This window comes from Polypterus senegalus, chromosome 2 (genome assembly GCF_016835505.1).
Source record: "Polypterus senegalus isolate Bchr_013 chromosome 2, ASM1683550v1, whole genome shotgun sequence".
NCBI classification, from domain to species: Eukaryota; Metazoa; Chordata; class Cladistia; order Polypteriformes; family Polypteridae; genus Polypterus; species Polypterus senegalus.
The window spans coordinates 78,211,560-78,238,812 of record NC_053155.1 but is presented as its reverse complement, the minus strand read 5'-3'; the positions used below and the strand labels follow the sequence as shown (position 1 = coordinate 78,238,812).

The following is a 27,253-nucleotide window of genomic DNA, read 5'->3' as shown; positions in this document are numbered from 1 at the left end:
ACGCATCCCAGGGAGACGTGGTCACTCCTCCAAAACCCCTCTTAAATGATTATACAATGGGAAACAAGTACAGTGTTTTTTTTTTTAACCTCCTCTTTGCTCGATCAGCTGCTGGATTGCTGCTGCTAATTTGCCGCGTGTTCTGCATCTCGTGCGGCGCTTTAAACATTTAAAAGCCTGTACAGCAGCTGTCCTTTTGTCTCACTGCCTTGTCTCTCTTCTCCCCCAGACATCCTCAAACACTATTCAATCTCTTTTCGCTGTTCCGTTATTTGACCGAGTAATATTTTCTGTGTGTTTGAGCTAATGCGATCTTTACTATAATTTTTTTTAAGACTTTTGAATTTTCCTACTTCCATTATCTCTAACCTGTTCTGCATGTGTATCGAGCCAACGTTTTTGAATTCATGACGTTCTTCTTTGTCATCTAAAATTAGTCTTTTTCGGCCCCAGGTGTGGTTAAATTTCTTGGCACAAAGTCTAGTCTCATGGAACGTGAAAGTGTCTTTTGTCTTTCTGAGAAGGTCACGTCTCGTCTCCCTGAACAAGTCTTGTCTCGTCCCAAATTTTTTTATATAATAGAGAGATATATTACTTACACTATGTTTTTTATACTGGTGACTGAGAAAAGTTTTTTTTCTCATTAACAATAACAAAGTTTCTGATATAGTAGAAGCCAATGTTCACTGATGTGATACAATGGCAAATGATATGAAAATCTCCATGGCAAAAAAAAAAATCCATTTTAGACATGGTACATAATCCAAATTTCAGTTATCCATTTGAACAATTATAATGTACTAAACATACATTTTTTGGTAAAAATTGTTAAATGAATCTAAACAGGGAATGCAATTCACATAGAATTGAGTTTTTGAGTTGAAGATATGACTCTTGACCAATAAATGAGGGAAAGAGGCTAATCTTTGGTTCAAAATCTCAGTCCCTATCGCATTTGTTCCCACATGCGTCTTAGGTTTGTTAATACCTTTAAATTTAGCCAGATCTTTACATGTGTAAGCATTCGATTGGTTCCTCCCATGTCCCCAGTGCTGCTGGTATAGACTTGGGAAAATAAAATTTTGGGTTTTTTTTTGTTTTTTTTTTTTGCCAATGTCTGCGTTGTTAAAATGGAAAAACATACTGAAGCTTGCATACATTGATTATTTCTTAATATTCGGTCATAAACAATAAAAATGTGCTTTGTGTAAAAGGTTATGTGTTTAATGCTTTGTTGATCTTTGAAAATTTCTTTTAAATGAAAAATTCACACTGCTATACCTTTATGAAATTGAGCAAGAACAGTAAAAGGCCAACTAATTAAACAACAAAACAGGAGTGATTCACTGATAGTGAAACTGGGTGAAATGAACACCTGCAGCAACAGAGGTCTTCTAGTACTGACCTTGAAACCACTAGTGTAGATAATTCATTTTAAGTTAATTCTACATTTTTCTGTTTTTTAAATTCAGCTATATCAATGTTTGTATTTTTATTCCAGTACAATATGTTGCATTTGTTGTGGTAGTAATAGTTTACAGTAACAGTTTTATAACCCAATTTAAAAAATATATGCAATGATTCATAGGAGAACCTATTTGAGTTTATTTGCTATGACACCCAAATTGATTACAGTAGTAAAAATAAAAACTTAATGTTCACCATCAATACCTCACTTTCAATTTCCTCACTGTTATACTATGGCCAGGTACTTTATAATACTACAAAAATTGCTTCTGTTGTTGAGTATTAAGTTGTTAGGTTTAATGTTCATTATGTTTTTGAAAGTATCAGTTAGTTTTCAATTTTGAAAACACCAGGTCATAATTTAAATACCATACATTACCAGTTTACATATTTTTGAAACCTAAAATCTACTACATTGATGAATTTCTTAATTTTTTTGGTTAATTGTTTTAATTGTTAAAATTATTTGTGTACAGGTTATGCACACTGGAAAGGACAGGTATTGACAGCAGATGAACTCCATGTTCTATATGAAGGTCTTAAACTTAACAATGTGAACCATTATGATTATGTACTGACTGGTGAGTTATGGCAAAAATTTATAAATGTAGCAGATTCTTATTTTACAACTTTCAGTCTTATTGTATTTTAACACTGTTGGTGAGCATTTATGCAAATATGTGCTCATCCATTTTCAGTTTATTAAAACTCAAAATGGGTTAAGCATTAAGATGTAAAATTATATTGGTGTCAAATCTTTGTTTTTTAGTGCATCTATTATACTGGGCAAATTTTATTTTCAAGACAATGTCATTGTGTGTCACTTGTCATTAAACATGTACTGCCTGAAGCAGTGCATAGAAAAAGTATGAATAGATGGATCAAAAATGCCCAAAATGTTTTTTGTGTCATGGCACTATATCTGCTTTAAATAACCAGAATTACATTATGCGGATCAAAAATGCTAAAAACAATTTTTGTGTCATGGCATTGAGTTTGCTTTAAATAACCAGAATTTCATTGCAAATGTAATTTTATTGGATTTTGTTTGCCGCTCAACTTTGGCATTGCCTTCAATTACAACTTCGATTGTAATTTACCATTGTCAGAAAGAAAAACTTTGAAAAAATGATTTTAGGGAGGAGCCACCCACTTTGAGGTAAAATAAATTTCAGTCATGTAATAAAATAATTTGTTGATTATGTTTTGGGAGTTGGAATATTATGGGCCACATGCAGTAAATTTTTGGAGACTTAGGACACCTACATTCCCAAAATTCTGCACACATTTAAAGGGACTAATGAAAAGGAAATCATGCTAAAATCATAGCATAGGGTACAAATACTAGAACTCTGTAATTACACAAAGCAAAAATAGAATTTATGTGAAACTAATCATAAAAAGTTTCAATTCCATGGACAAATACAGATTAATTCATACATGTTATTTGAATTTGTTACACACTGTAATGCCAAATTATCACACCTTAGTTGATGTAGATCAATATTTATTAGGAATATTAATACCCAAAGAAGGGTGCAAAGATCTAGTAGCAATTTATAGCAGTTCTTGTCAAATAGGAGTAATTTAAGGCTATTTTGTGTTACATAATATTGGAAATGTGAAGTGGAAGTGCAAACCAATTAATTACCTCATGAGAATACACTTGTTAATTTCCAGTGTCATTTGTTTTACTGTACTGATAAAAGTTTCAAAGGGCTTCTTTTAATGCCAGAAGGGATTGTTTCAGAGAAACCCAGTAATGCATCCAATCTATTTATGGCAAATCCTCTGTTTCTTTTTTCAGTGTTCATTTGTAATCATTAAACACTGAGATTTGATTGTAACGTAGTTGAGGAAGCAAGAGGCACACATGTCCCCCACACTGAAATAGTTATTTTTTGTTTTATTTTTTGCCCCCCTTTTCAAATACTGTAATGCCAGAATTGCAACAGTGCTTATAATGAAATCAAATCTAGACAATACATGTTGATGATTCTTTGTATTGCCATTTGTCCGCATGGACACTTTTGTTTTCAGTACAGAACAGGTTTTTTCAGTATCATATAGGCTGGGAAAATTGTTGAGTTTGTTATCAGATTGTGCAGAGAACAGTATGATCGCAGGAGGTGACAATTGTTTTGGAGATACTTAAAATTAAGTAATTTTTGCAGCAAGTCTGTATTAAAGCTGCAAGCCTTTATGGTTATTTGTGTATGCATTTAGTGAACCTGGACACCATTTGATGCTACAGAATATAATTGACTTTTTCTTGTGATTGGCCTTTAAGTTTGAAAAAGAGCACTGGAATGTCTTTTTAGCCAGTTACTGAGGTAGTAAAGAACTGAATGATGCTGTTTTCTACGTTAAAGTATCAGAGGCAATCCTTGTGAGAAGTGGAGATATTTCATTCTGTGGTCAATATTTAAATTAAAAAAATGTGAAAATTACAGAGGCAAATGAGATCATTAAAAATGTCAGGCATAAAGAAACCAGGAGTCCCTTAGTTTTCATTTTTTCACCTTTGTTAAACTATCTGTTGAACTGTCTGTTCCATTCTGCAAGTGTTCAATGTCACTTATTAAAATACACAGCTGTAACTATACTTGTTTTATAACTAGATGCACCTTCTGTATCACTTGTTATTTAACAAATGTGTTTTATTTCCACCCATCAGGACATAACATGTGTTGATAGTAACAGTTTTATACACCAGATGGTTGCTGGTTGTGAATACAAAAACATACATTATCTCACTTTACCTTTTCATAGTGCTTATTCAGTTGCATTTGTTAAAGCTTAACAAATTATTTTTTACTTTCCAGAAATTCCCATTTTTTGTTTTAACAACTAAATGTTAATGTTATAATCTGTCTTGACTTTTGCATCCCAGTCTGTGCTCTCAGTTACTTGTTACTGTGTTTAGGTGCAAAACATTACTGCTTTGCTCATCTAATTTACCAGTTTATCATATAGCTCTTAGCTTTTAGTAAACTGGAATTTGTAATGGTCATTATAGTATGCAAAATGCATTTCTTGTCATGTTATCCAGACCAAGGCTTTTCGGCTTTAACACATACTGTTTTTCACTTGCTTTCCCTTTTGTTTGTTTTACTATATAAATTAGGTACCAACAACCTTTCAGCAATTATATATAGGTTTTATGAAGAGGGAATGATGTAGAAGAAAAAGTTGAACTAGCATGTGCTTTACAATATATAGTATTTATATATTTTTTATTTGAAGTAGCAGCTAAAACTTGCTTTCTTAGTTTTACATTTTGAAAATATGTCTAAATTAAATGTTCCATATTAAAGAAGAAATTACATGGACTTTTGCCTGATGCTCCTGCTTGAACTGAATGCATTTTGTCACATTGACTTTGTAATTTTCTAAGCATTGTCTAATTAAATCATAAATTTAGGGGTTGTTTTGGCTTAATAGCAGTAGAAGTACAGATGCAAATTAACAGTCGGGACTATGTTTTTTTTCTGTCCTGCTATACTGAAGATGATACTGTACAAGATATTTATTGAAGCAAAACCACCTCTTTGATCTAATTACTAGCCACAGCTTCTGTTAATATTGGATGTTACCCTTGAGTTTCTGCAGCATCACTTCTGTTAACCTTACTTGTCAACTTTTTTGTTTTCCATGTTTTATGTCCTCTGATTTTCCCTACTTTTAATGCATTTATGTGTTTATTTCCTGTCTCATTTATAAAAACACAAAAGACACAGAATTCAGTTTAAATGCTCACTGCTGCCACCCCAATCTAACTTTAAAATCTCTTTATTTTTTTGTGGTTAGTAATGAAATTCTATTATATCTTGGTATTGTTTCTACATAATAGCAAAACTTGTATGTAAATATTCATTTTTTTTTACTTACACTTAAAATTATTTTCATGTTTTGAACTTTTATGCAAACCATCATTATTAATGTAATAAATCGCCAAAAGTGAATACTATTTGGTAAACAAAGGGTCCCTGTTGATCATTTTCTGTTAATCTAAGTGTATTTATTTTTTTAAGAGTATTAAATAAAGTGAATTAGATTAAATGGATTGCCATACAGCTTCTGATTTTAAACCTCACTTTGTGTTTTCTACTTAATTCAATATCAACAATAAAAAGTTTTTCTAGAATGCACCATCAGAGCCTCATCTCCATCTTGTCAAATGCCTGTTTAGTCCAAAGAGTCTGTTTTTGGTACTTTCCTCTATCACACAGGTTTCTAATGTTATTTGTTGAAAAATACACAATATTTGTGTTTTTTTTTTCTTAGAAAAGAAATAAGCATATTTACACATAATATTTTAAATTGTAGGCTACACAAGAGATACTTCCTTCCTAGAGATGGTTGTTGACATAGTTCAAGAGCTGAAGAGAGAAAACCCTAATCTTGTTTATGGTGAGTTTCCACAAAAGTCACACTATGTCCTTAACTAGCCTTTCCTTAGTGAAGTGCTGTAGTGTTTTTCTTCTTCTTCTTCTTTCGGCTGCTCCCGTTAGGGGTTGCCACAGTGGATCATCTTTATAGTGTTTTTAATTTTCATTAAATCAAATTTAATAGAATAAATTTTGTTGAAGAATTCATTGAAAAGTTCATTCTGAAATGTTTAATGCTGCCAACGGATGTTGTGCCGAATGCCAAAGTCCTCACTACAGCTTGCCTCATCCTTTTGATATTTTCTAGTATTCGTTTAGTTCTCAGTGGTCCAACAAATGCTTTCTTTAAGTTATCAATGGGTTGAAATGTATCAAGGCATGTTACATTTAATAGAAATTCTTCTTTGCACCTCTGAAAAAGATTTTGTATAGATTCAGTGTGTGCCGACTCACCCCAAAAGTAATCGCACCCTTGTGCTTCACCTTACAAGCTTGTATGTGTTACTCTTTCCCCTCTCCCTTTTTCTTGTACATACTTCACTGTCAGTCATTTCAGGCTCACAAATTCACAGGTTGGTGTCTTGGGGAATATTAATTATATTTTTGTACCATAGCAACAAAAGGTCATTGTGATGTTTGATTGGCACTGTTTATAATACGCCTCCAACTGCATGCTAATATAATAAACAGTATGATAAACAGAGGGTGGAATATCAACACAGAATTCACATGTGGACAAGCCTGGCTAATTTTACTACACATTCAAGTGGCAACCTGTACTGTAGTTAAACAAACAATGGGATGGGCTGTATAGTTTCCAGATAACTATGCATCCACTAACTCGTTAATTAGAAAAATCACAATTTTACTGCTTCTGTTCAATTTCAGTACTTAGGTCTTCCCCAGAAGTACACTTTCAGTTTTCCCAACACATTTCATATTAATGAAAAGATAATAAAAATCATATGATTTAAATTTGAGTTATGCTTTCATTTTCTTTAAGAATTTTGTTTATCTCATTACTCTTTTTATTTTAAAAATATATTATATATATTATATATTATATATATTATAGCAACAGGATCTTTATTGTTCTAGCGAAACAAGAATTGGTTATTTTAATTCAGTGAGCTTTAATAGTTAATTAAAAAAACATCATTGAAGAATGTGTGGTATATTTATATATATATATATATATATATATATATATATTTATAGCTATATTCTTAAAAGCATATTGAAAATAATGTAAAATGTTTAAACTTCTCCTGGAAATCATCGCCCCATTTAAATGAAAGCATACCGAAGCACAAAATTATACATTTAGAACAAACATTAATATTACAATTTTTGAAGAATGATTAACTGGTTAAAAGTAATCATGAAAATGTAAAATTAAATACATTTCATATAGCATCTTGCTTTCCAGCAAATTAAGCAAAAGTATATTTTTGCATCATGGTACATAAAAGTTTGATATTTTGAATAGTTCCATCTGTGTATATGTCAGTCTTGCTAAGAGTAGCTAAATTTTGAGATGGTGAATAAAATATGCATTAAATAGCCACTTCATCAAGCTTGGAAAAATCCACTACCTGATAATTAGCATTCCACAGCTACAACCTTGGGGCAATGGTTGTGTGACAGGTTCTGTTTTAATGTCATCACTGCAGCATTCATGGCTAACTGCAGTCACGTGTCACTATGCATTAGTATGAGAAGTCAACATCTCTGTTTGAATAAATTAAATGTGTGCGAAGAAAAAGGTGGGTAAAAAATGGTCATCTAACAGCTGTTCTATCCTTTAGAAAAACACAAGTTAAAATTTTTCTTTCTTAAGTGGTGATTATCTATTCTCTGTTTAAGGGAAGTATTTTTTCAGTTGAAGTGATTTTTTGCTGGTTGTAAATATACTTGCAAGACATGGTGTGCAGCAGTTCAGTTTATTGAAAATCTTGTCATATCTAACATATGATGGGCAGCATGGAAGCGTAGTGGTAAACACTACTGCTTCAGCAGATCAAACATTTTAGGTTTTTATCCTGTTTTTGTCTATGTGGAGTTTACACTTTCTGTGTATATGTTCATGGGTTTGAATCCTGTATTACCAAAGGCGTGTAAGTTAAGTTAACTGGTGACTCTATACTGGTGTTGTGTGAGTACAAGCATGCCAGTGTTGTGTTTGTGTATGTGTTAGAGTGAGCAGTACTGAGGAAGGCCACCAAGAGATGTATGACAACTCTAAAGGGATTGATTACAAGCAGCTGTGGTTCAACTGAGTGAAATTGTGCATACAACAACTGTTGCCTGGGAACTTTTTTTTACTTTTTTCTCACATGAGAGCTAGACATTGCAAGAAGACATGCAGGAGACTCTCAAATCAAGTAGAAGAAGGTGTTATGAGACCAAAACTTTACTTTTTGGTCACATAAAAAGTAATTAAAATATTTGTTCCCTGCATTATTGTTGATTCTTCATAGTGAATTTGACAACTCTTTTTTGTGAGTTGAAATCGCATATGGAGGAAAGTAAGAGAGATTTCAGTTAACTGTGCAGGGTATCTGGTCAAAAATCAGTGGAATGCTGAATATGAGAGACATAAACTGGTTTTAATTAATCATGACATACCTTCAGCATGATGATGACTCTAAACAATCCTAAATTGTTTTCTTAGGCACTAGCCTCTCGCTGAGTCTTTTGCTTTAATTTTTTATAGAGTTCGAACACCATTAAGTTTGCATGACCATCTTTTATACAATGGCACTCATGACATTATGCATAAAATAGACTTTTATTTCTGAGCTTTTGACAATGGTCAGGTGTTATCATCAGGTGAAAATTATTAGAAATAAAGGAATCAAAGGCAGTATATATCAAAAGTCTTTTTTTTAATTATTTGGATGTTCTTCTTTTTAAGCCTTCATATGCTGCATTTATTTCCAAGTGTCTGTTATTGGTGTTTTTGTTTGATAGCCATGATTGATCCAGCTGTCTGGCACTCTTAATAATTGCCTTGAATCTTACTTGCATCATGCTCCAGTTAAACGTGTGTTGAATTGTTATGTGCATGTATCACAGACCGTGGGTTCTTCCTTCTGACATCATTGCGATGTTTTTATGTACATGTTGCAAGTGTTTTAGATGTTTGTCCCACGTATACAGCTGGTCTTGCACTGCATGGTATACTATGTACTGAGTTTCATGTCTCTACTGCAGATTTTTTGCTTTTGGCATTAAAAATAAGTGTCCACAGAGTGTTTCCCAGTTAATATGCTACTTTAATGCCTGATCTGGAGAGGATATATGCTGTGGTTTCTGATACACCACTGTGATAAGGATGACTGTACCAGGTAGAATGGGAGATTGGCATTGTTATTATGCCAGCCGACGTGACAGTCATAGTGGACAAAGAACACTATATAACTACAATAGAGGGAATGCTTTCTGATACCACTACTTATGAGCAACTAGCCAGCAACCCAACAAAAACCACCTTGAACAGAATCAACACCACTCTGAATAAGCTCCGTAACAACAACCGTTCAAACGTACAGAATTATTATAAAACTAAATCCAATTTTGCAAACTGCCTGGAATGCTATGGCCTTCCAAAAATCCATAAAACCCTTTTAAAATTCAGATCTTTGGTCAGCTTAACAGGTGGGCCAACATATAACATCCAAAAGACTGTTTCAAATACTGAAACATTTAACGTATGATTCGGATTATTCACTTAATAGCGCCGAGATGGCATTGCAGCGCCTGAGGAATATATCCATTGATGGTGATGAAACCACTGATGTCATGTCACTATACACCATGATACCAATTCATCTGGCCATTGAGACTTTACTCTCAGAACTAAATAATGACCCAACCATAACGGCACGAATGAAGGACCATGATGGACATAATGCTTTTAACATCACTTTGCCGGAAAAATTTCTTGCATTTTAATAACAAATATCCAGACAGAAAGAAGGCATGCAAATAAGATCTCTGTTATCAGGACTCTTAGCCAAACTGGTTATGCAGCAATTTGAAAGCATGGCTGTAACACAGTTGATACCTAAACATCCAAAACAACTTTTGGATGTTGACAATACATTTGTCATATTGCAGTGCAACCAGCTAAATGAATTACACAGTCTTATCAATTCAGTATTTACTGCAATTTAGTTCACCATAGAAAGAGAAATGAATGGACACATCAACTTCCTGGACATCCCCATTGAAAGAGGCAACAATGCCACTTTGATTACAAATGTTTATCACAAAGAATGTTACGCAGATAAAATGTTACATTTTGGTAGCAATCACCCCATATCACATAAACGGAGTTGTGTTAAGACATTATTCAAAAGGATCCACACATACTGCATTACAAAGGAAACTAAAAAGAATGAAAGATTATATCTGTTCCACCTATAGCCACCTCTGATTTGCATATACCATGCCTTGTTTATAACGTTTCACAAAATCTATGTGTAGATAGCAGCGAGTACACAACAGCTACTATCTCATTGGGTGTAATGTCAAGTTTCAGACCTCCCGTTGAACATTCAAATTACATTTTTTTTTTTACATAAGATGTTGCTTTTACTTTATCTAATAAACTGTGTTGTATGCTCCTCCTTGATCATTTGCTTTTGTTGTTTCCCAATGGAATTCAAGAATATTCGTGAAACTAAACCTTCCCCATCCGATTCCATGTTTACTGTTCACTAAACCTCTTGTTTTTACCATGTGATGTTCAGTCTCTTCCTTAGTAAATGCTTTCATTACTTTATCCATGCTCCATATTACGTTGTAGTGTTTGAATTTGTGCACTACCAAAACACTGTGAAATATATTATAATACTGTATGGTCACTTGACTACAGTTGTTTAGTACTTTCTACACCCTGAATTCTATCCTAGTTATTACAAAATCTGAAAACTAGACAGGCTGACCGCCTTGTCAAAATGAGTTTCTGATTATGTCTAAAACCTCCTGCACTTGTACTCCATCTTTTTTTTCTAAGGTTAACACAGTTAATATTTGGGTAATTAAAATCCTCCAACATCGCCCTCTAAACTTACAATTTTATTATCATTAAAAAGATTCATATTGAAATTACTATCTCTATTTGGAGGACATCTATAACACAGTTTCAATATCGGGCCCCTATCCTTAATGCTTTTTAATCAAATACAAATAAATTCAGTAAGCAGAAAAATGGCAACTCTCTTTCCTAAATAATGAGTACTTGTCAATGTTATACTCATCCCCATCTTTATTATTGGGCCTGGTTTTAGTTATAATAATTTCATAATTATGCTTGGGTATATAGAACTCCAACTAACTTGTTTCTTCCACAGTATTAAAAATAAAACATCTTCCTAAATATACATACAGCATATATAAATAATTACCCATAAGAGCCAGGCAGGAGGAAGCTTGTTCATGCACCTTTTAATTTCTTTTCATGAAGGGGGAAATATTCCATCATAGCAGACTTTTAATGGTTGGCTTCCCAAGCAGAGGTGCCACAGAATGGTCAATCAGCAAAGTTACAGTCTCATAGTTATAAACAATTGAATTTACATAACAGTGCTCTATTAATGCTTACACAACATTTGATATTTACTCTGATTGGTTTGTTATCTTACAAACCTTTTATACACCTAAATAAAAGTCTCATTTTGCTACATTCTTTGGCCTTCTCAGTATGTCTTAAGTCCAGCTCTTATCCTTTTATGGAAGTTCAGTGTACATGACAACTATCAAGTCCTGCAGTTGCCACTTTCCTTCATCATCACCTAGACATTTTGTCTCCTTACAGTTCACACACCGTTCATCTGGTTTCCTAATATGTTTTGCTTAATTCTATATATTTAATATGGAAAGAATAACTATATTACCCCTCAATCTTTAATTTTCTTTCAAAATACTCTTAGTATTTAAGCAAGCAATTTTTAACGTGTTACTTACAGTATTTTACTTCAGCATTTTAACCTTGGGCTAGAAATTGTTAATATGTGTATCTCTGTTATTCCACCACTATTCATCCCTTTATGTGAAATTCAAACCCTAGCCAGTCCTAAACACTCTGGCTCCCTGGTATATGTTTTGGAAATGTCAAATTAACAAAATTTTCAACAAAAAGTCTTTAAATATTTATCACACTGCATTGGGGTCACAAATCACTCCTAACCCTTTATCAGCTATATTTGGAGGACTCCCAGATGGGCTTATAGTGGATGGGGACAAATAGATTGTACCAGCCTGTACCATATTACTAGCATGTAAAATTATCTTGCTTAACTGGAAAACTCCCAGCCCACCTTGCATAACTGAGAAACTGATGTTGTACATAATTTGAAATTGGAAAAATCTAATTCTTGCTAAGTGGATCTATCCAAAATGTCTTTAAAACATGGCAGGACTTAATTAAAAAAATGTAGAATATGCATACGTATAGAGGAAAATGTTTTTTTTTTCCTCTGCTCTATGCTGTCCTCTCTTTCTCTTGGGTGGGTCTGAATTTTTGTTTTTATTTTATTATGTTTTGTTTTATCTATGTCTTTTATATTTAAAATTTGTTAATTTTTTATTATAGATTAATTTAAAAATTGTTTGGTGTATAAATTCTGTCTGATTGTTTATCATGTTACTTTTTGATATTGTCACAAGAATGGACAAAAGATATAAAAAGGTTTGGGGCAGCCACCCGTATATTATGCCCTGGCTGCAAAAACGGTTGGATTTTGTAGAGTTGTGTATGGATCAAAGTCCATAACAGAACTGATGACATGTAGCAAAGATGGTGGCTTTAAAGGTCTGGGCAGGAAGTGATGTCATCACAGGTGTCAGAACTGGAAGTGATGTCATCACGGGTGCCAAAAACAGAAGTGACATCGTCTGGGCAGGAAGTGACATCATCACGGACACAGGTACCCTGTGGAATTTGCCGTGAATGGTCTGCAGAGGATTGAGTGAAAAAGTCCGTGCACCTTGCCACCCCCTGGTCAGACATGGAATTGGCACTATTCGAGCCCTTAGGCTTCCTCCCATGCGCATTTGTGTGACAATATAAATAAAATTAATTTACAAAATAAAAAAATACATTTATTTGTACACTCCAATTCGTCCTCACATGCCTATTCTTACAATACAGGAGTAAAAAAATAAATAACAGCAAAAACATTTCAGGTGAGCATTGGTCTGAACAAAGGAAACAGTATGGAAGGCTGCTGTAACCCTCTTTATTTTGTTTGGTTTTGTCTTGCGTCCAGTTTATTTGCAAACATTACTTTTTGTGGTGTAATGCTGTTTGCATTCAAAAGAAGAAGAACAAGAAAAGCAAGGAAAAAAGGTTATGTGTTACAACAGGAACTGCACTTGTGTAATGGCTTCTAACTATTGCAATGAGCATCCTATGCCATTAGGGGGCCTATACTGCTCCAAAGCCTGGCGTGCTACAGAGCGTGTGAAGGCACCTTGGTCACCTGTAATGCAAGGTATTGGCCCGTGAATCACTGTCCCATTAACATGCACTACTCTCCTGTCAGCTGTCCCGTGGCACTGTTTGTGTGTGCATGCCACTGGCCTGGAAAATGTAACCGTATAGTACACTCCAAGTTCTAACTGCTGTGGCATAAACAGTGAAACACTCTACAGACAGTTCATTTAATACCAAAACCTACAATGCCGGTCCAGCCCATGTGGTATACAGTAACACACACACACAGTATGGTCTGAGTCAATGCCAGAATGACTAAAAAGGAAGAAGATTTAAAAAAAAAAAAAAACTTCTGACTTGACAGTCACAGTGAGGCGTATTATGCAGACATATCACTTTTGTTATAAAGGAGCTGCAGTAGGGTTTCTTGACATAAATTCATTGTCTGATCTTACTCAGTGTTAGTGTGTCAGAGAGAGGATGTGCAGCATTGTTCATAGCTCATTTAAAAAAAAATGCAAGAAATTCTTGTTGCTTTTTATTTTATCACTGTTTCTTTGTTTTTATTCAGAGATTATACAGTGTTTTTAATAAATAAGCACTTACTGCCTATATAACTAGCTAGAAAATACTTTTCTTATGTGAACTAAGACTTTTGCATTGTTATGGATGCATGTATTTATGCATACAATTTAAAACACTGACACCACAGATCTACTCATTGAGTTGTCAACAGAGTTACGGTGTTAATGAACAGCTGTTGATTAGGTTTCAAACCCAAAATAAAAACTGTCCCTGAATCTAGTTATGCAAGCGCTACAGTTCCCATACCATTTACCAGATCGTTGGAGTTAGAGATGTGTCTATGCATTCCTTATTTTTAAAATAATTAGCTGGAAGCTTTTCTTGATGTAGTGATAGCAAAAATAAGCAAATGTGTTCAATGTAAATATTCCAAATCTTCTTTCTAAAGTCAAAAGTGCAATCCCAGCCCAGCTATGTTTTTTGTGTCAATACAATATAATAATTTATTTTTGTTTAGCCAAAAATCAAACAAGGAGGAGTGCAGCAATGGGCTTTAACAGCCCCCCAGCCTTGACTCTCTAAGAAGACAAGGAAAACTTCCAAAAAAAAAAACTTTAGGAAAGGCAGTTCAAAGAGAGACTTCTTTCTAGGTAGGTTGGGCATGCAAGTGGGTCAAGTCAAGTCTTCGAAGTTGTGGGGTTTTTGCCAAAGTGTGGTCTGTGGTGCCTCTTAACTAACATATGAGCAGGGAAATAAATTAAATTCTTTTATTACTTGTATGGTCATGGCATGCCTGGTTCCTATGGATCCCACTAATGCTACTTAAAGCATTGAACAGCTGCTACCACTGTAGGTGGTCAGAACAAGAAATAGAAGTGGTGTCAAGACTTATTTTGGCATGTGTATGGTTTTTTTTCACTGTGTAAGCAAAAGGTACTGGTAGTAGAAAAAAAGTAAATGGACATGATTTGTGCTTGACTTCTCAGCAAAAAGGCAGAAACTGAGTGCATAATAGTTTTTTTACTCTTCTGAATTGCATGCCAGTTGTACTTTAATCTACTGTTCTTTACCAATTTAATCTTCTGGACATAATTTTCTGCTTGGCACTGACAGTTAAGATTTAAACTACATCTGATGAAAATTAAGATGAGTCACAAAATCATTATTGATTTAATAGCACAGTTAGGATATATTGATAAAGAGGCTTCAGTTAGTGTAAAAAGATAAAACTGCAGAAACTGAAATACAATGAAATTTTGGTTACCACTATTTTATGGATTGTCACTATTGGTCACTTAGCTCTCTGTATGGTGTATTATTTAGATTGATCCCTTATTAGCCTGTTAACTGCCAATTGAAAAGAGGTTAAATAGGATAGCGGTGAGCTCAGATATAAGAGATTATTCATATACCTGAACAGATGGATGACTGAGACAAGCAAGTGAGCTACAGAGAGGAAATCTGGCAATAAGAAACCTGATATTGACACATGAGTGAGGACCAAGGAAGCAGCTGTTTAGCTTGGAAGAGGTGCTTGAAACACCATAGGTTAGCTGGGTATGCCATAAATGCATAATCTATATTTTATTTGTAAAGGCTGGAGGCTTTACATAACTTTAATATATTTTTCCCTTAGTATCTAACTTGCAGGGGGTTTGTGCAAAAAGGTACAGTCATCTTCATGGCAATAGTCAGCTGGTGTTTGAGATCAGTAGGTTAACTAGAAATAGAGTTTACTACAAGTTGCTTGATATTTCAGTCTTGCTTGGGGAGCTGCATCATAGTAGTGTGTGCTTATGTAAAAATAAACATTTGGTGTTACTGCTGAACTAGTCTCACAGAGCTAAATGTACTGTATAATATATATATGCCTGGAGACAACCATGAGTGATTTTTTCTTAAAAGTGAATGAGAACAATTAGAGGCCTCTCAGAGTATCACATTTCTAAATTGATCCAACGTGAAATGAATGCAGTGCTCAAAGTAGAGAAAGCGATTTTGAACTGCAAAGAACAATACTACTCTTGTTAATCTGGTCGATGTCACCTGTTTGTGGAGAGTGCAGTGCATGTTTTTAAAATAAACATGACTTGTTGGTAAAGGAAAAATCTTTCTGTAAAATCAGATTATACATTGGTAGTACTAAAGTATCACTTTACTTAGTATCAGTAAATATACCCAACAATACAACTTATTTTTTGTATGGTGCTCTTCATTGATTGCAAGCGCAGAGCATTGTGAACAATATTCAGTCAAAATACAAGTAAAGAATATACTAATTACTAAATACACAACTGGTATAATAATAATAATTCTTTGCATTTATATAGCGCTTTTCTCACTACTCAAAGCGCTCAGCAATTGCAGGTTAAGGGCCTTGCTTAAGGGCCCAACAGAGCAGAGTCCCTTTTGGCATTTACAGGATTCGAACTAGCAACCTTCCAATTGCCAGTGCAGATCTCTAGCCTCAGAGCCACCACTCCGCCTCCAATGGTATGGTATGGTATGGTATACCTATAAATGAAGATTTGTTAAAACAGACAGAGAACAAGGCAGAACCAATTAAACAAAAAAAAATATGGAAACCAACAGTATCTGTCAATTAATTGTTGAGCTATGGCCAGTTGACAACAAAAGCGATGAAAATTGTGAAGGAGAAAGTCAAAAAACCTAGAGACCTCAACCAGCTGGCCATCTAACCCCTCCTGGGTTTTCTGTAGTCAGTGTGTACTGGCCATTCAGTCTGATAAGATAATCTTTCCATTCAATGATTCCAACACTCCTTTATCCGAAGTGACTTTTCCATATGCAGAAGAATAGCCCATCAGTAGAGCAGTGGCAAACAAGAGAAACAGACTAGAGGAAGGTTATAATAGTATAAAATATTGTATTACTTATATTTCTGTACAAATGAATAACAGGCAGAAATGCAATATGCACAGCTAAGCAGCAGCTCTAGTCCAGGTATGCTACAGTAAAGTAGTAAGTCTTCAGCTTGGATTTAAAAGCTGAGACTGAAGTGGCACCTGTTATACTAGCAGGCAGGTCATTCCACAGCTTTGTAACTAAAAGGTCAACCTCCCACTGTTGTTTTATTAATCCTTGGAGTCTTAAGTAGGCTGTCATCTTGAGATCTCAATATGCGCCTTGTTTTGTAGGTAATGGTAAGTTCAGATACGTATGCAGAGTGTTGGCCATTTAAAGCTTTGTAATTTAAAAAAAGGATTTTGAAATCGGCCCTAAACTTAACTGGAAGCCAATGTAAGAACTTGAGAATTGGAGCGATGTGTGCATATTTTCTGGTTCGTAAAATAATTATTGCAGCTTAATTTTGAATTAAGAGAAAGCTGCATAAAGAATGGCTGGAAGAATGACTTCTCAAGTACCTGTACTGTTTCACATGTATGTTTGTGTGTCTTTCTTCTGTTGCTGTGCTAATTATAATATACAAATTAATTATTAATATTGTGCTATTGAGCTCCTGAATTGATAGCAGAAATCTTACCTTTCTATTTTCTCTTAGCATCAAGTCTTTTGTTTAGCTTCTTTTTCTCCCTGCCTGTCTTTCCATAGTCATTTTATGTATTTTTCTGATAAATGAGTAGAAAGGTTACACTGCAACTCCAAACATACAGACTCTAATGAAGTTGGGGGTGAGTTCTTAAGAAGAAAACTTGTAGGTGTAGCCTTTTCACCAGTGGATTTTGTTGTTATTTTCTGTAAACTTTTTAACAAGCTATACCTTGATGTGTACTGTTATTCGACAATCACATCTTGCCCGTGAGACTACCACTCAACAAAGTACTAGTCAATCTTTTGTTTTTTATGAAACGCTATCTTTATGGAAAAGGCAAGTTTGTAATACATGTGCTAATTTTTTCCTGTTCTATTTATAAATTGATTAATTTAGTTAGGTTTGCATGGTTAACATTCTGCAAAATAAGGATCCTTAAATATTTCAGCGATTGTAAAATTAATTTTGAATATTTTAATCATTGGTGTACATTTAGTGTGCATGTGTTGGGATTGTGTTGTTTTTCTATCCTATACAAGTTACATAAAAGAAAATAGGACTACATATTAATGTTAATCATATTTTATTTACTTCATTTAAAAATAGGAACCAAACTTCCACTTAAACATTACAAATATATTACAAATTGTAACACATACCTAAAACGTATTGTAGAAATGCAGATGTACATGTTTCGTGGCATTCAAATAATGCTCAATTAGTTTTAAAAGACATAATCTTTTGCAAAAACACTTTCTCTTTGCCATTACTGTACCACCATTTACCTGGCAGGATTTACGATATGCCAAATTCAGATCCTATGACCTGCATGTTGTACCTCACATCAAGATTTGCTAGAAAAGCCACATTGTTCTAGCCCTTCAGTTTTGGTAATTGCATGTCCACTAGTATAGTCTCAACTACTTATTTTCAGATGTGTGGAACTCAGCATTGTCTTCTGCTTCTCTGGTCTAACTTCCTTTTAAGTTTGAGACACAAAACTATTTAAAGGAACATTAAACAAGAACTTGCAGTAAATTTAGTCATAAATTCATACAATGTTAATATTTTAATTTGTTAGTTTTTATAAAGATTTATTGCAGTGTTTAGTTGAAGTTTATATTTTAAAGGCTAACTTTGTGTTGTTTTAATATTAGATCTTATTTCATATAAGCAAAACTCAAAAATATACAAATTCATTAAGCAAATACCAATGTATCAATTTCGCATAACTAATATAAAAGTGAAATAACAGTCAATTTATAACAGTGTCAGTTCTCCCCAGACCCATTCAAAATCCTTTGAAGATCCTTCTGCCCAGTACTTGTTGAACATAAAGGAACATACTATACAGTACAGTATATGGAAATAACAAATGATAAAATGCCATCCAGACCATACTGCTATAAAAATCATTGGGAAGGTTTTGCATGCTTGTCTCCATAACATATTCCAGGAGGAAAAAAAAATAAATCTGCAGTTTTACCATCACTTTTAGTTCTTCCTGACTCTGCATTTCATCACATGATATTGTTTCTAGTTTCCTCCAATACAGTCTTCTGATACTGTATATCTGCAGAACTCGTTTAGCTCTCAGTCTATAAGGTCTCTCTTTGTTTTACATTCCAGACCAAACAGTTTTAATTTCTTTGGAGTTTCTGGAAATACAGTCTAACATTTACTTTTCAGTAAAAATTACAAAACTCTCTTATATGTTGACAGGAACAAATGCACCTGCATTTCTAAAACTATTTTATTTTTTATTTGTCATGATTATATGTTAAAATACTTTTAATTTTATGCCTGGACCAAAATATGAAAATAAAATAAAGAGAAAAGTTGTTTATTCTATTTGTCTGGCCCAAGAGGGAGAGGGGTTTGCTCTATACTTGCTGTACTGAAGTAGGGAGAAATGGCAGCACCAAAAATCCATTAACATAGTACACTGAACTCAATAATGTATAAAAATATTTTCTTGGTATATTTTATTTTATTAATTAAATTAAATCATTATTAATATTTTCTGTTTCAGTTTGTGATCCAGTTTTAGGTGACCATGGGTCAATGGTAAGTTCCCAAAAGTTTTATTTTATGATTTTTTTTATACTATTTTAATATCTGACATGGAAGTGTAATATTAAAAACTGTGTTATCATGTCTGTTTTTTTCAAAATCTTAAAAATTATATCTCTCTAGCCTTAAATATACTATATTTATATACAGTACTAAAGATATACATCACCCTCTTTTTGTTGAACCACTGATGCTTTGAAGGTACAGTATTTTTTTATAATTTGAAAATTGAGCACTTTTATTAATAGTTTTGCCTTACTAACTGGTTAGGACGTCCTTGACAATTGTCAGTGGTCTGACTCTGTGCAACTTTGTAGCTCAAAGCCTAACATGGGCAGTGTTAATTCATCCTGCCTTAAGTGTCAAAAGAGTAGCTTTATCAATTTATGCTGTTACTACTTGAATTGTCCATGGAAGGTGAATTAAGAATGTTGTGATGTTTTCTCAGATTTCTGGATTTGAAATTTTAAGGCCAAAGGTGTTAAATCTGTTTGTGTAGAAGTCTAACTCTTAAAAATAAACCTTCCATTTCTATGACAGGTGATTTTAGGCTTTTCACTCTCACTCTCATTTACTTTCCTTTTGAGGGTTGCAGTAGCAGTACACAGTCTCTAATTCCTACTGGGAAATTCCCACTTGCTCAAGTATCAGTCAGTGCAGAAATACTACCTTTCCATTGTCCTAGTTCTTCCTGTAATTTCTTGCTAATAGGGTGTGCCTGGAGTACTTCTCTGGGTAGTTCCCTGGAGGCATCTTTACCATATGTTAAGACCAACTAAACTGTCTCCTTGTGTTCTGGAGAAGCAGTTTTTTGATCCTGAGGTTTTCTTATACTGCACTGTCACTCTTTCCACTCTGTCATCACCCATAGTGTATGTCCCTACTATGGAATACTGGTGTCAGTTCACTAGGAAAATGAAAGCTTTGGATGGGTATTTAGCTCCTGCTGTTTACCACTACTTTACCACAACCATTTGAATAAAAACAGAATGTTTTGAAATATTTATACCTAAGTGACAAATGGATATATGTATGCACATGTATAGTATACTGTATATGTTATTATTATTCATATTTATGAGGTGGTTGTTAGAGTCTACCTGTACTGTAATCTAAGACAATAAAAAATTAACACTCTTGGCAAAAAAAGAAAAGAAAATTGGTAATTATAATGTAGACCGTGCTCATGCTGTATGAGAATTTACAGAATTGGCATCTGTGTCATCACATCTTACCAATTCATTTTGTGCGCCTGCATTTCAAATCAGAGTTTTGAATGAAAATGTAAAGATTACCTCTACATGTTTTTCATAATAAGAATATGTGAAGGGAATGCATTAAGTAATTATCGGTTTACTTTATGCCACATATAATACCATTAGTGACTAACATACATTTATATAATTAAATAATTTGAAGGGTCAGAATTGTATGAATGTGAGCTTCCCCTTAGAAGGGATTTTACAGGAGTTTCCCAACCAGGAAGCTTGTATTTCCCATAGCTGTTGAATGCAGCAGTATTTTATTCTCTAACATGCATTATTTTGTTTTTTTTAATTACTATTAAAACTTGTGTTGTCTCCTTTGTCACAAGTGAGGCAAGTTCTGTTACTGTTTTAATGAGCATATCACTACTGTACTTCTTATTGGGAAAATCTTTTGCTAGCTTAATTGGCAAAATAGGACAAGTATCCAAGCAAATACTAATGTAATTTACACCTTGCTTTTATTTAACAGTAGCTAATAGGCACAAACAGTTGGAAGATAGCACAAAGAATACATCTGAAGCACAAGAAATGAATTCAATTTGTGTTTAGTATGTACTGTAATAGCAATAGTCATAATTAACAAATAATAAACTTATTTTAAACATTTGCATGTCTTAAGGCTATTGTAAGTTGACAAGATTTCTTGTACATGTGTTCCTTTTACAGTATGTCCCAGAAAATCTCTATCCGGTTTATAAAGAGAAAGTCGTTCCAGTGGCTGATATCATTACTCCAAACCAGTTTGAAGCTGAGTAAGTGAAAATTTAGAATATATTCATCATTTGAATTCCAGTTGCTGATGACACAGTACTGCTGTCTCACAGTTCCAGGGACCTGGTTTGAATCCCAATCCAGTCTCTCGCCTCTGCAGATTCTCTAGTTTCTTTCCACATTCCTAATGCATGTTAGTTTAATTGACAACTGTAAATTTAAACATTGTGAATGAATGAGTGCATGTGTGAGCTGTATGAAGGATATTTAACTCATCCAGAGATGGGGTAATCTCTGTTTCCCATTAAGTCTATAACTGACTTTAGAATATGAACAGGAGGAGTGTGCTTAGGAGTAGTTAATTGTGAAATATAAAACAAAACTTGTACATTATATACCATTTAATTACTATCTTGCAGTTATTTCTTACTGAAAATATATACCTATGTGTGGCTGTTTTCCTTTTTTTATCATTTTACTCCTGTTTACTTATTTGGTCAATTCTGCATTACATTTTCCTAGGCTTAGCTCAAAGTAACACATTGGTTCAAAAGTTGTTTCACCTCCCTCGAGTTCATAGATCAGTGCTAGTATATGGTTAACAACTATTTTTGTGTTCTCCTTATGTTTACATCAAGCCTTCTCCCCAAAAAAGGAGAAATGTCTTCTATAGCCCTATGGAATGCTGCATTATCTCTTTTTTGTGTGTAGTTATATGCGTGCCCAGTGATAAACTGACAATTTTAATCCTTCATATTGTTTGGAGCTCTATGATCCTGCTAATGGGAAATAAGTTACTAAATTTAAAAGCATATAGAGTAAAAATAATTTAATATGAATAGTCCAAATGATTTGGGCATCACATTGGCACAGTTGCAAGCATGCTTGCCTCATGAATATAGCATCTTGGGTTCAGATCCCCCTCCCAGTTGTTGTCCATGTTTAGTTTGCACATTCTTCCTATGTCTTTGTGGATTTTTGCTTTTATATCACTAAGATTTATGTGCATATAATTCCAAATCGACTCACTGTGTCTATGTACATGTATAGGTAGCCAACCTGTCAAGTGTCGATTCCTGGCTTGTGCACCATGCTGCTGATTGGGCTATGGCCCTAGGGGTTTATAGAATTTTATGATAGTTTAAATGTAAGAAATAAACAATATATTTAGTTGGAATTTGTTTTCTTTTTTTAATGTTCTTATATTTAAGAGAGAGTTGTGATTATTCAGCTATATTAAATAAATGACATTTAAATAAATATGGAACAAGACATGAAGGTGAAAATTATATATGGTCACTAAATAATAAAAACAACTGTCCTCAAAAGTGTTTTCCCTTCAGTAAATGAAGAGGTGGTTTGTGACATTTACAGGTAAACAAGTATTCATTATGTACTTTTTCATTTATATCCAGGTTGCTTACTGGAAGGAAAATTAGTACAGAAAAAGAAGCTCTTGAGGTTTGTATTGAGTAGGGCATAGTATGTACTGTTTGAGAAATATTACACATCAAATGTATCCTATTTATTCTCCAGATAAATAAGAATTTTATTTTTTCTGTTACATTTTAAAATTTGTAACGCCACCAAATAAATAATGAAATTTCATTTTTCTCTTCACATCAAGTGAAGTTAACACTCTTTCACCAAAGGAAGGTAGCATTTTGCAATGGAGCAATCTCACTTTATAAAGTAAAGGAATTTACTATTTTTTTATACAAGTATACAGTAACTGTCAGCATGGTAAAATTATTTCCTATTTAGTCTTCAATTTATGTTCTTGACAATATGTTGATTTCAAAAAGAATTTGTGATTTAATTCCATAAACACATGAAGTATTAAATACTATCATTTTTTTCATGTACAGGCCATGTCAACCTTCACTGAAAGACTGGTTATATCTTCCATTCTGAAAATGTGTTTGTATTGTTTGATTTGTTAGACAGTATTTTGATATGTAAATAATCCACAGCTCATCTTAAACTAGTGGATTGACTTGAACAGCATGGTCTTCCTTTTTAAAGAGTGTGCGCTCAGTTTATTACTAAAATATTCAAATATGTTATTACTTATTCCATCACTAGAAAATTCAAAGGTTTTTGTAAGACACTGTACAATATGTAAAAATTGCATTTTTTTCCTTGATAATTTAGTAAGAAAATATATTTATATGAAGTGCTGCACTACTTACTGTAGAGTGTTAGGCTCCAATAGGATATTGACTGCAGTTTGCCATAAGATATGGAAGACTGAATGAAAAATCAAAGAATATACTGTCATCTACTGATACCAAAATGGATTTTTATGTGTAACACCACGAATAATATTGAGAACACAGTTCCTTCCTGGAAACATGCCAATGGCAGCTTCATAATATGGGGTTGCATCACTGTGTCAAGAGCTTTGAAAAAAAGAGTCCAAATTGAATACAGAGAAAATCCATCCATCCATTATCCAACCCACTATATCCTAACTACAGGGTCACGGGGGTCTGCTGGAGCCAATGCCAGCCAACACAGGGTGCAAGGCAAGAAAAAAACACCGGGCAGGGTGCCAGCCCACTGCAGTACAGAGAAAATCCTGGTCGAAAAACGTCTGCTTCAGTCAGTAGCTGTTTGTTAAATCCTAGACCTCAGTCCAATTAAGAAGAGGTGGCAGGACTGGAATTCTCCCACAGTCCCCTTTCATCTCAAGAAAGCGTTACTGATTTAGCAAAGACAAATTAGGAAACATTTTAGTATTGAAATGTGTAATGAATTGTAGAGATTTAACCACATATGACTCTTGCCTATAATGTCTTTCAAAAGTTGTTCTACCAAATGTTTAGTGAATGTGCTTGGTAGTATTTGTAGAATTTTGTTTTCATATACACATTCTGAAGTTGTTTTTTTTTGTACTGATATGAAAAACAAAAACTAACTACTATAAATATATTAAAATGCCACATGTAAATATGAATATTAACACTATGTGCACTATGTACATAGTGTACATTCAATTTATTGATAAAGATATATTTCATTTCATATAGTATGTGTACATATATACATTTATACAAATAAGTTATAGAAATAATTGTTTAAAGTATTGCTATTACAGAGTGAGGATTTGTCCATTGTATTCCAGGTCATGGATGTTCTGCATTCAATGGGGCCAGATACTGTTGTGATTACAAGTTCAGACTTGCCTTCCTCTTTAGGTGAAAATTACCTGATTGCACTTGGAAGTCATTTACAAAGTAAGTTGTACCTTTTTAATTTTGTTGTAAAAACATAAATGTTATTAAATGAGAATGGAAAGCTTTTCAGAATCGACAAAATAAGTGAATAGTGCATGTCCAATACAATCATAGAGGAAATCTGTTTTGAACCAGCCAAAAATGGGAACCACAACCCCAGTCTGTCCTGAGGCACTCTTCCTGCCTTTCACACAACAGTGAGAATATTTAGTTCTTCCAACATATCCAGTTACCGGTAGCTCTCATCCACTCTTGCAGCCTTTCCATTATGAAGCTGTTTAACCACTGTGGAAACTTCAGCTAGAGATGAACTGAACCCCATCCGGTGTTTATAGCAAGGTTCATGAGGTTATCATTTAGGAGTCCCTCAAAGTTCTTTTTCTGAATCTTAACAGTATCACCCAAATAAGGTTAACACCTTTGCGGAGGAATAGCCTGGGACCCTATAAATTCTGCATCACTGAACTTTATGAAAATTGTAGGAGAAACTGTTTTGGAGGTGTAAGTTAAACTCATTTTGAAGAGAGGCAAGCACTAGTTATTCTCGTCACACCTTTACTACATATTTGGGTATTCCTTATCTTGCCAGTGGTTGCACCTTACCCTCTGATTGTTTGAGCCAGTTAACCACCAAGTAGAGATCAATTGACAGCTAAACCCTTGATTGTATAGATCATATGCACTCAGATCAGATTACATGACACAAAGTGAACATTTGATCCATGGTATACTGGTACCAGGTATCCTTACTACAAATGCATCCTTGTGTATGCACATTTGTTTGTTATGGACAAGACATAAATAGTACAGAAATCCAGTGACAATACATCACTCAGTTTTAGAACAACCAGGCCATCCCTCCAAGTCACAACCCTCCAGGTATCTCCTTTATTCTCAATGTGAATGTTGAAGTATCCCAGGAGGACTATATAGCATGCGGATATTACACTTCATATACTGTACCACTTCCAATGCCTCTTAAAAGGCCAAATTTGGACTTTCAACAGTATAACAGTTTTTTTAACTGAAAATTTTATATCATTAGCTAGGTCTGGTTTTGAGTGTGAAAATAACAGAAAGATTTGGATCAAATTGACTAGTCTAAATGCAAGGAGCACTGTTGTGTTGATGCAAAAGTATAACAGTTGTGCTTATACAGCTGTAGCATTGTAGGCAACCAAATGTAATTTTATTAATGTAGTTAATCCCATTGAATCACCAGTTGATTTTCTACAGAGATTAACAAATTTACTTTGTGTAGGCCTTTGAAAATAATCATTTATTTCTTTAGGGATTTTGAAATTTATTCATCACAACAGTCTTATTTTATTTTTGCAGTTAAACGTGATGGTACTAAAGAGAAGCAAAGAATTCGAATGGAAATTCCCAAAGTGGATGCTGTTTTTGTTGGTACTGGGGATTTGTTTGCTGCTGTGTTGCTGTCTTGGACACACCTCCATCCAAATGATTTTAAGGTAAAAGTATTATTTGTATGTAAAGTTATCTGTTAAGTTGCAGTATCAATAGACAATGGTCACATTTTTACCTAAATTCTAAAAATGGGCACTGACAAGTTCCTATTTAACACTTTATAAAACAAAAACACAGTTCATTGATTCTGTACAAAACACAAGTTGATGTAATACAATATCTATTGAGCTGTTTTATTCATTACTGTACATGTAGGGTGAATAGACCATGCATATATGTTTAAATTTTAAACATTTCAGTGGTTTTATATTTTTCTGGCACTGATATGTATTTGTAAATCTGCAAAAATATTCAGTGTTTTAGATTTTTTTTGGTAGTATGACAACAGAGTGTTGAAACTCCTTTCCTGTATAAAAATAAAGGACAGTGTGTCCTCAGAGAAATACTAGTAATATTTAAGATAAGGTTAAAAAAAAACATATTCACTACTTACAAAAAACATTACCCACATTTCACTGCATTCATTGTGCAGTTGAGGCAAAAACAAAACTACAGCAAGCCATGAGTTTTCCATCAAAGGCAAAAATCTTCCATGACTTGGTTTTTACAGAAACATCTTTTGTGAACTGCCATGTAAGCCCTTTGTTTAGGCAAGTCGGATTATCAGCCTCTGAGAAGCCTGGTTAACAAAAGTAGAGGAGAGCGCCAGTTTAGAGATGTTCACACATGCAAGTACAGAGGAAAGGCCCTGAAGGTAAACATAGGACAAGAGTTAGCAAATATTTTTTTAAATTATTCTAGTACCGACAGGTACCTTGGCCAGTGATTTTTTTATAAAACAGTCGATAGAAGACTCTATATTAGCCTGGTTTGAGTGGCCACAGTTTTGTGCATGAGTGTGCAATTTGAAGGACCAGTGTTTTGCCCACAGTGGGCTCCTGTTTTGGGCTAGGGAATGCTGGGATATGTTTGCCCCCCCAATCCTAATATAAACCTGAAGTAAAATGAAGTAATTGCATATGAAAAATTAATGAATGAATTATTACTGCTTATGTCTAACACTTAAAATCTGTGAAGGAAGAAGAACAAGAACAAGTCAATGTGTTTAGTGCATGCTTGAAATCTTAGTGTTATGTTTTCTTGGAAACTCATCCGTAAAATGTAGGATGCATACAGGATAGGTTGTGAGT

At 33.9% G+C, this 27,253-nt stretch overlaps 1 protein-coding gene across 3 annotated transcripts in view; it reads left to right on the top strand.

Moving 5' to 3' along the window:
• The window catches only part of pdxka (pyridoxal (pyridoxine, vitamin B6) kinase a), a 49,990-nt gene that overhangs the window by 13,977 nt on the left and 8,760 nt on the right, over positions 1-27,253 (top strand). For all 3 annotated transcript variants that reach the window (XM_039744034.1, XM_039744037.1, XM_039744036.1), the window contains exons 4-10: positions 1,944-2,048; positions 5,797-5,880; positions 19,374-19,408; positions 21,349-21,434; positions 22,809-22,854; positions 24,521-24,632; positions 25,971-26,107. In XM_039744034.1, the coding sequence (XP_039599968.1) occupies positions 1,944-2,048; positions 5,797-5,880; positions 19,374-19,408; positions 21,349-21,434; positions 22,809-22,854; positions 24,521-24,632; positions 25,971-26,107 (605 nt within the window). The remainder of the gene's footprint in view (positions 1-1,943; positions 2,049-5,796; positions 5,881-19,373; positions 19,409-21,348; positions 21,435-22,808; positions 22,855-24,520; positions 24,633-25,970; positions 26,108-27,253) is intronic.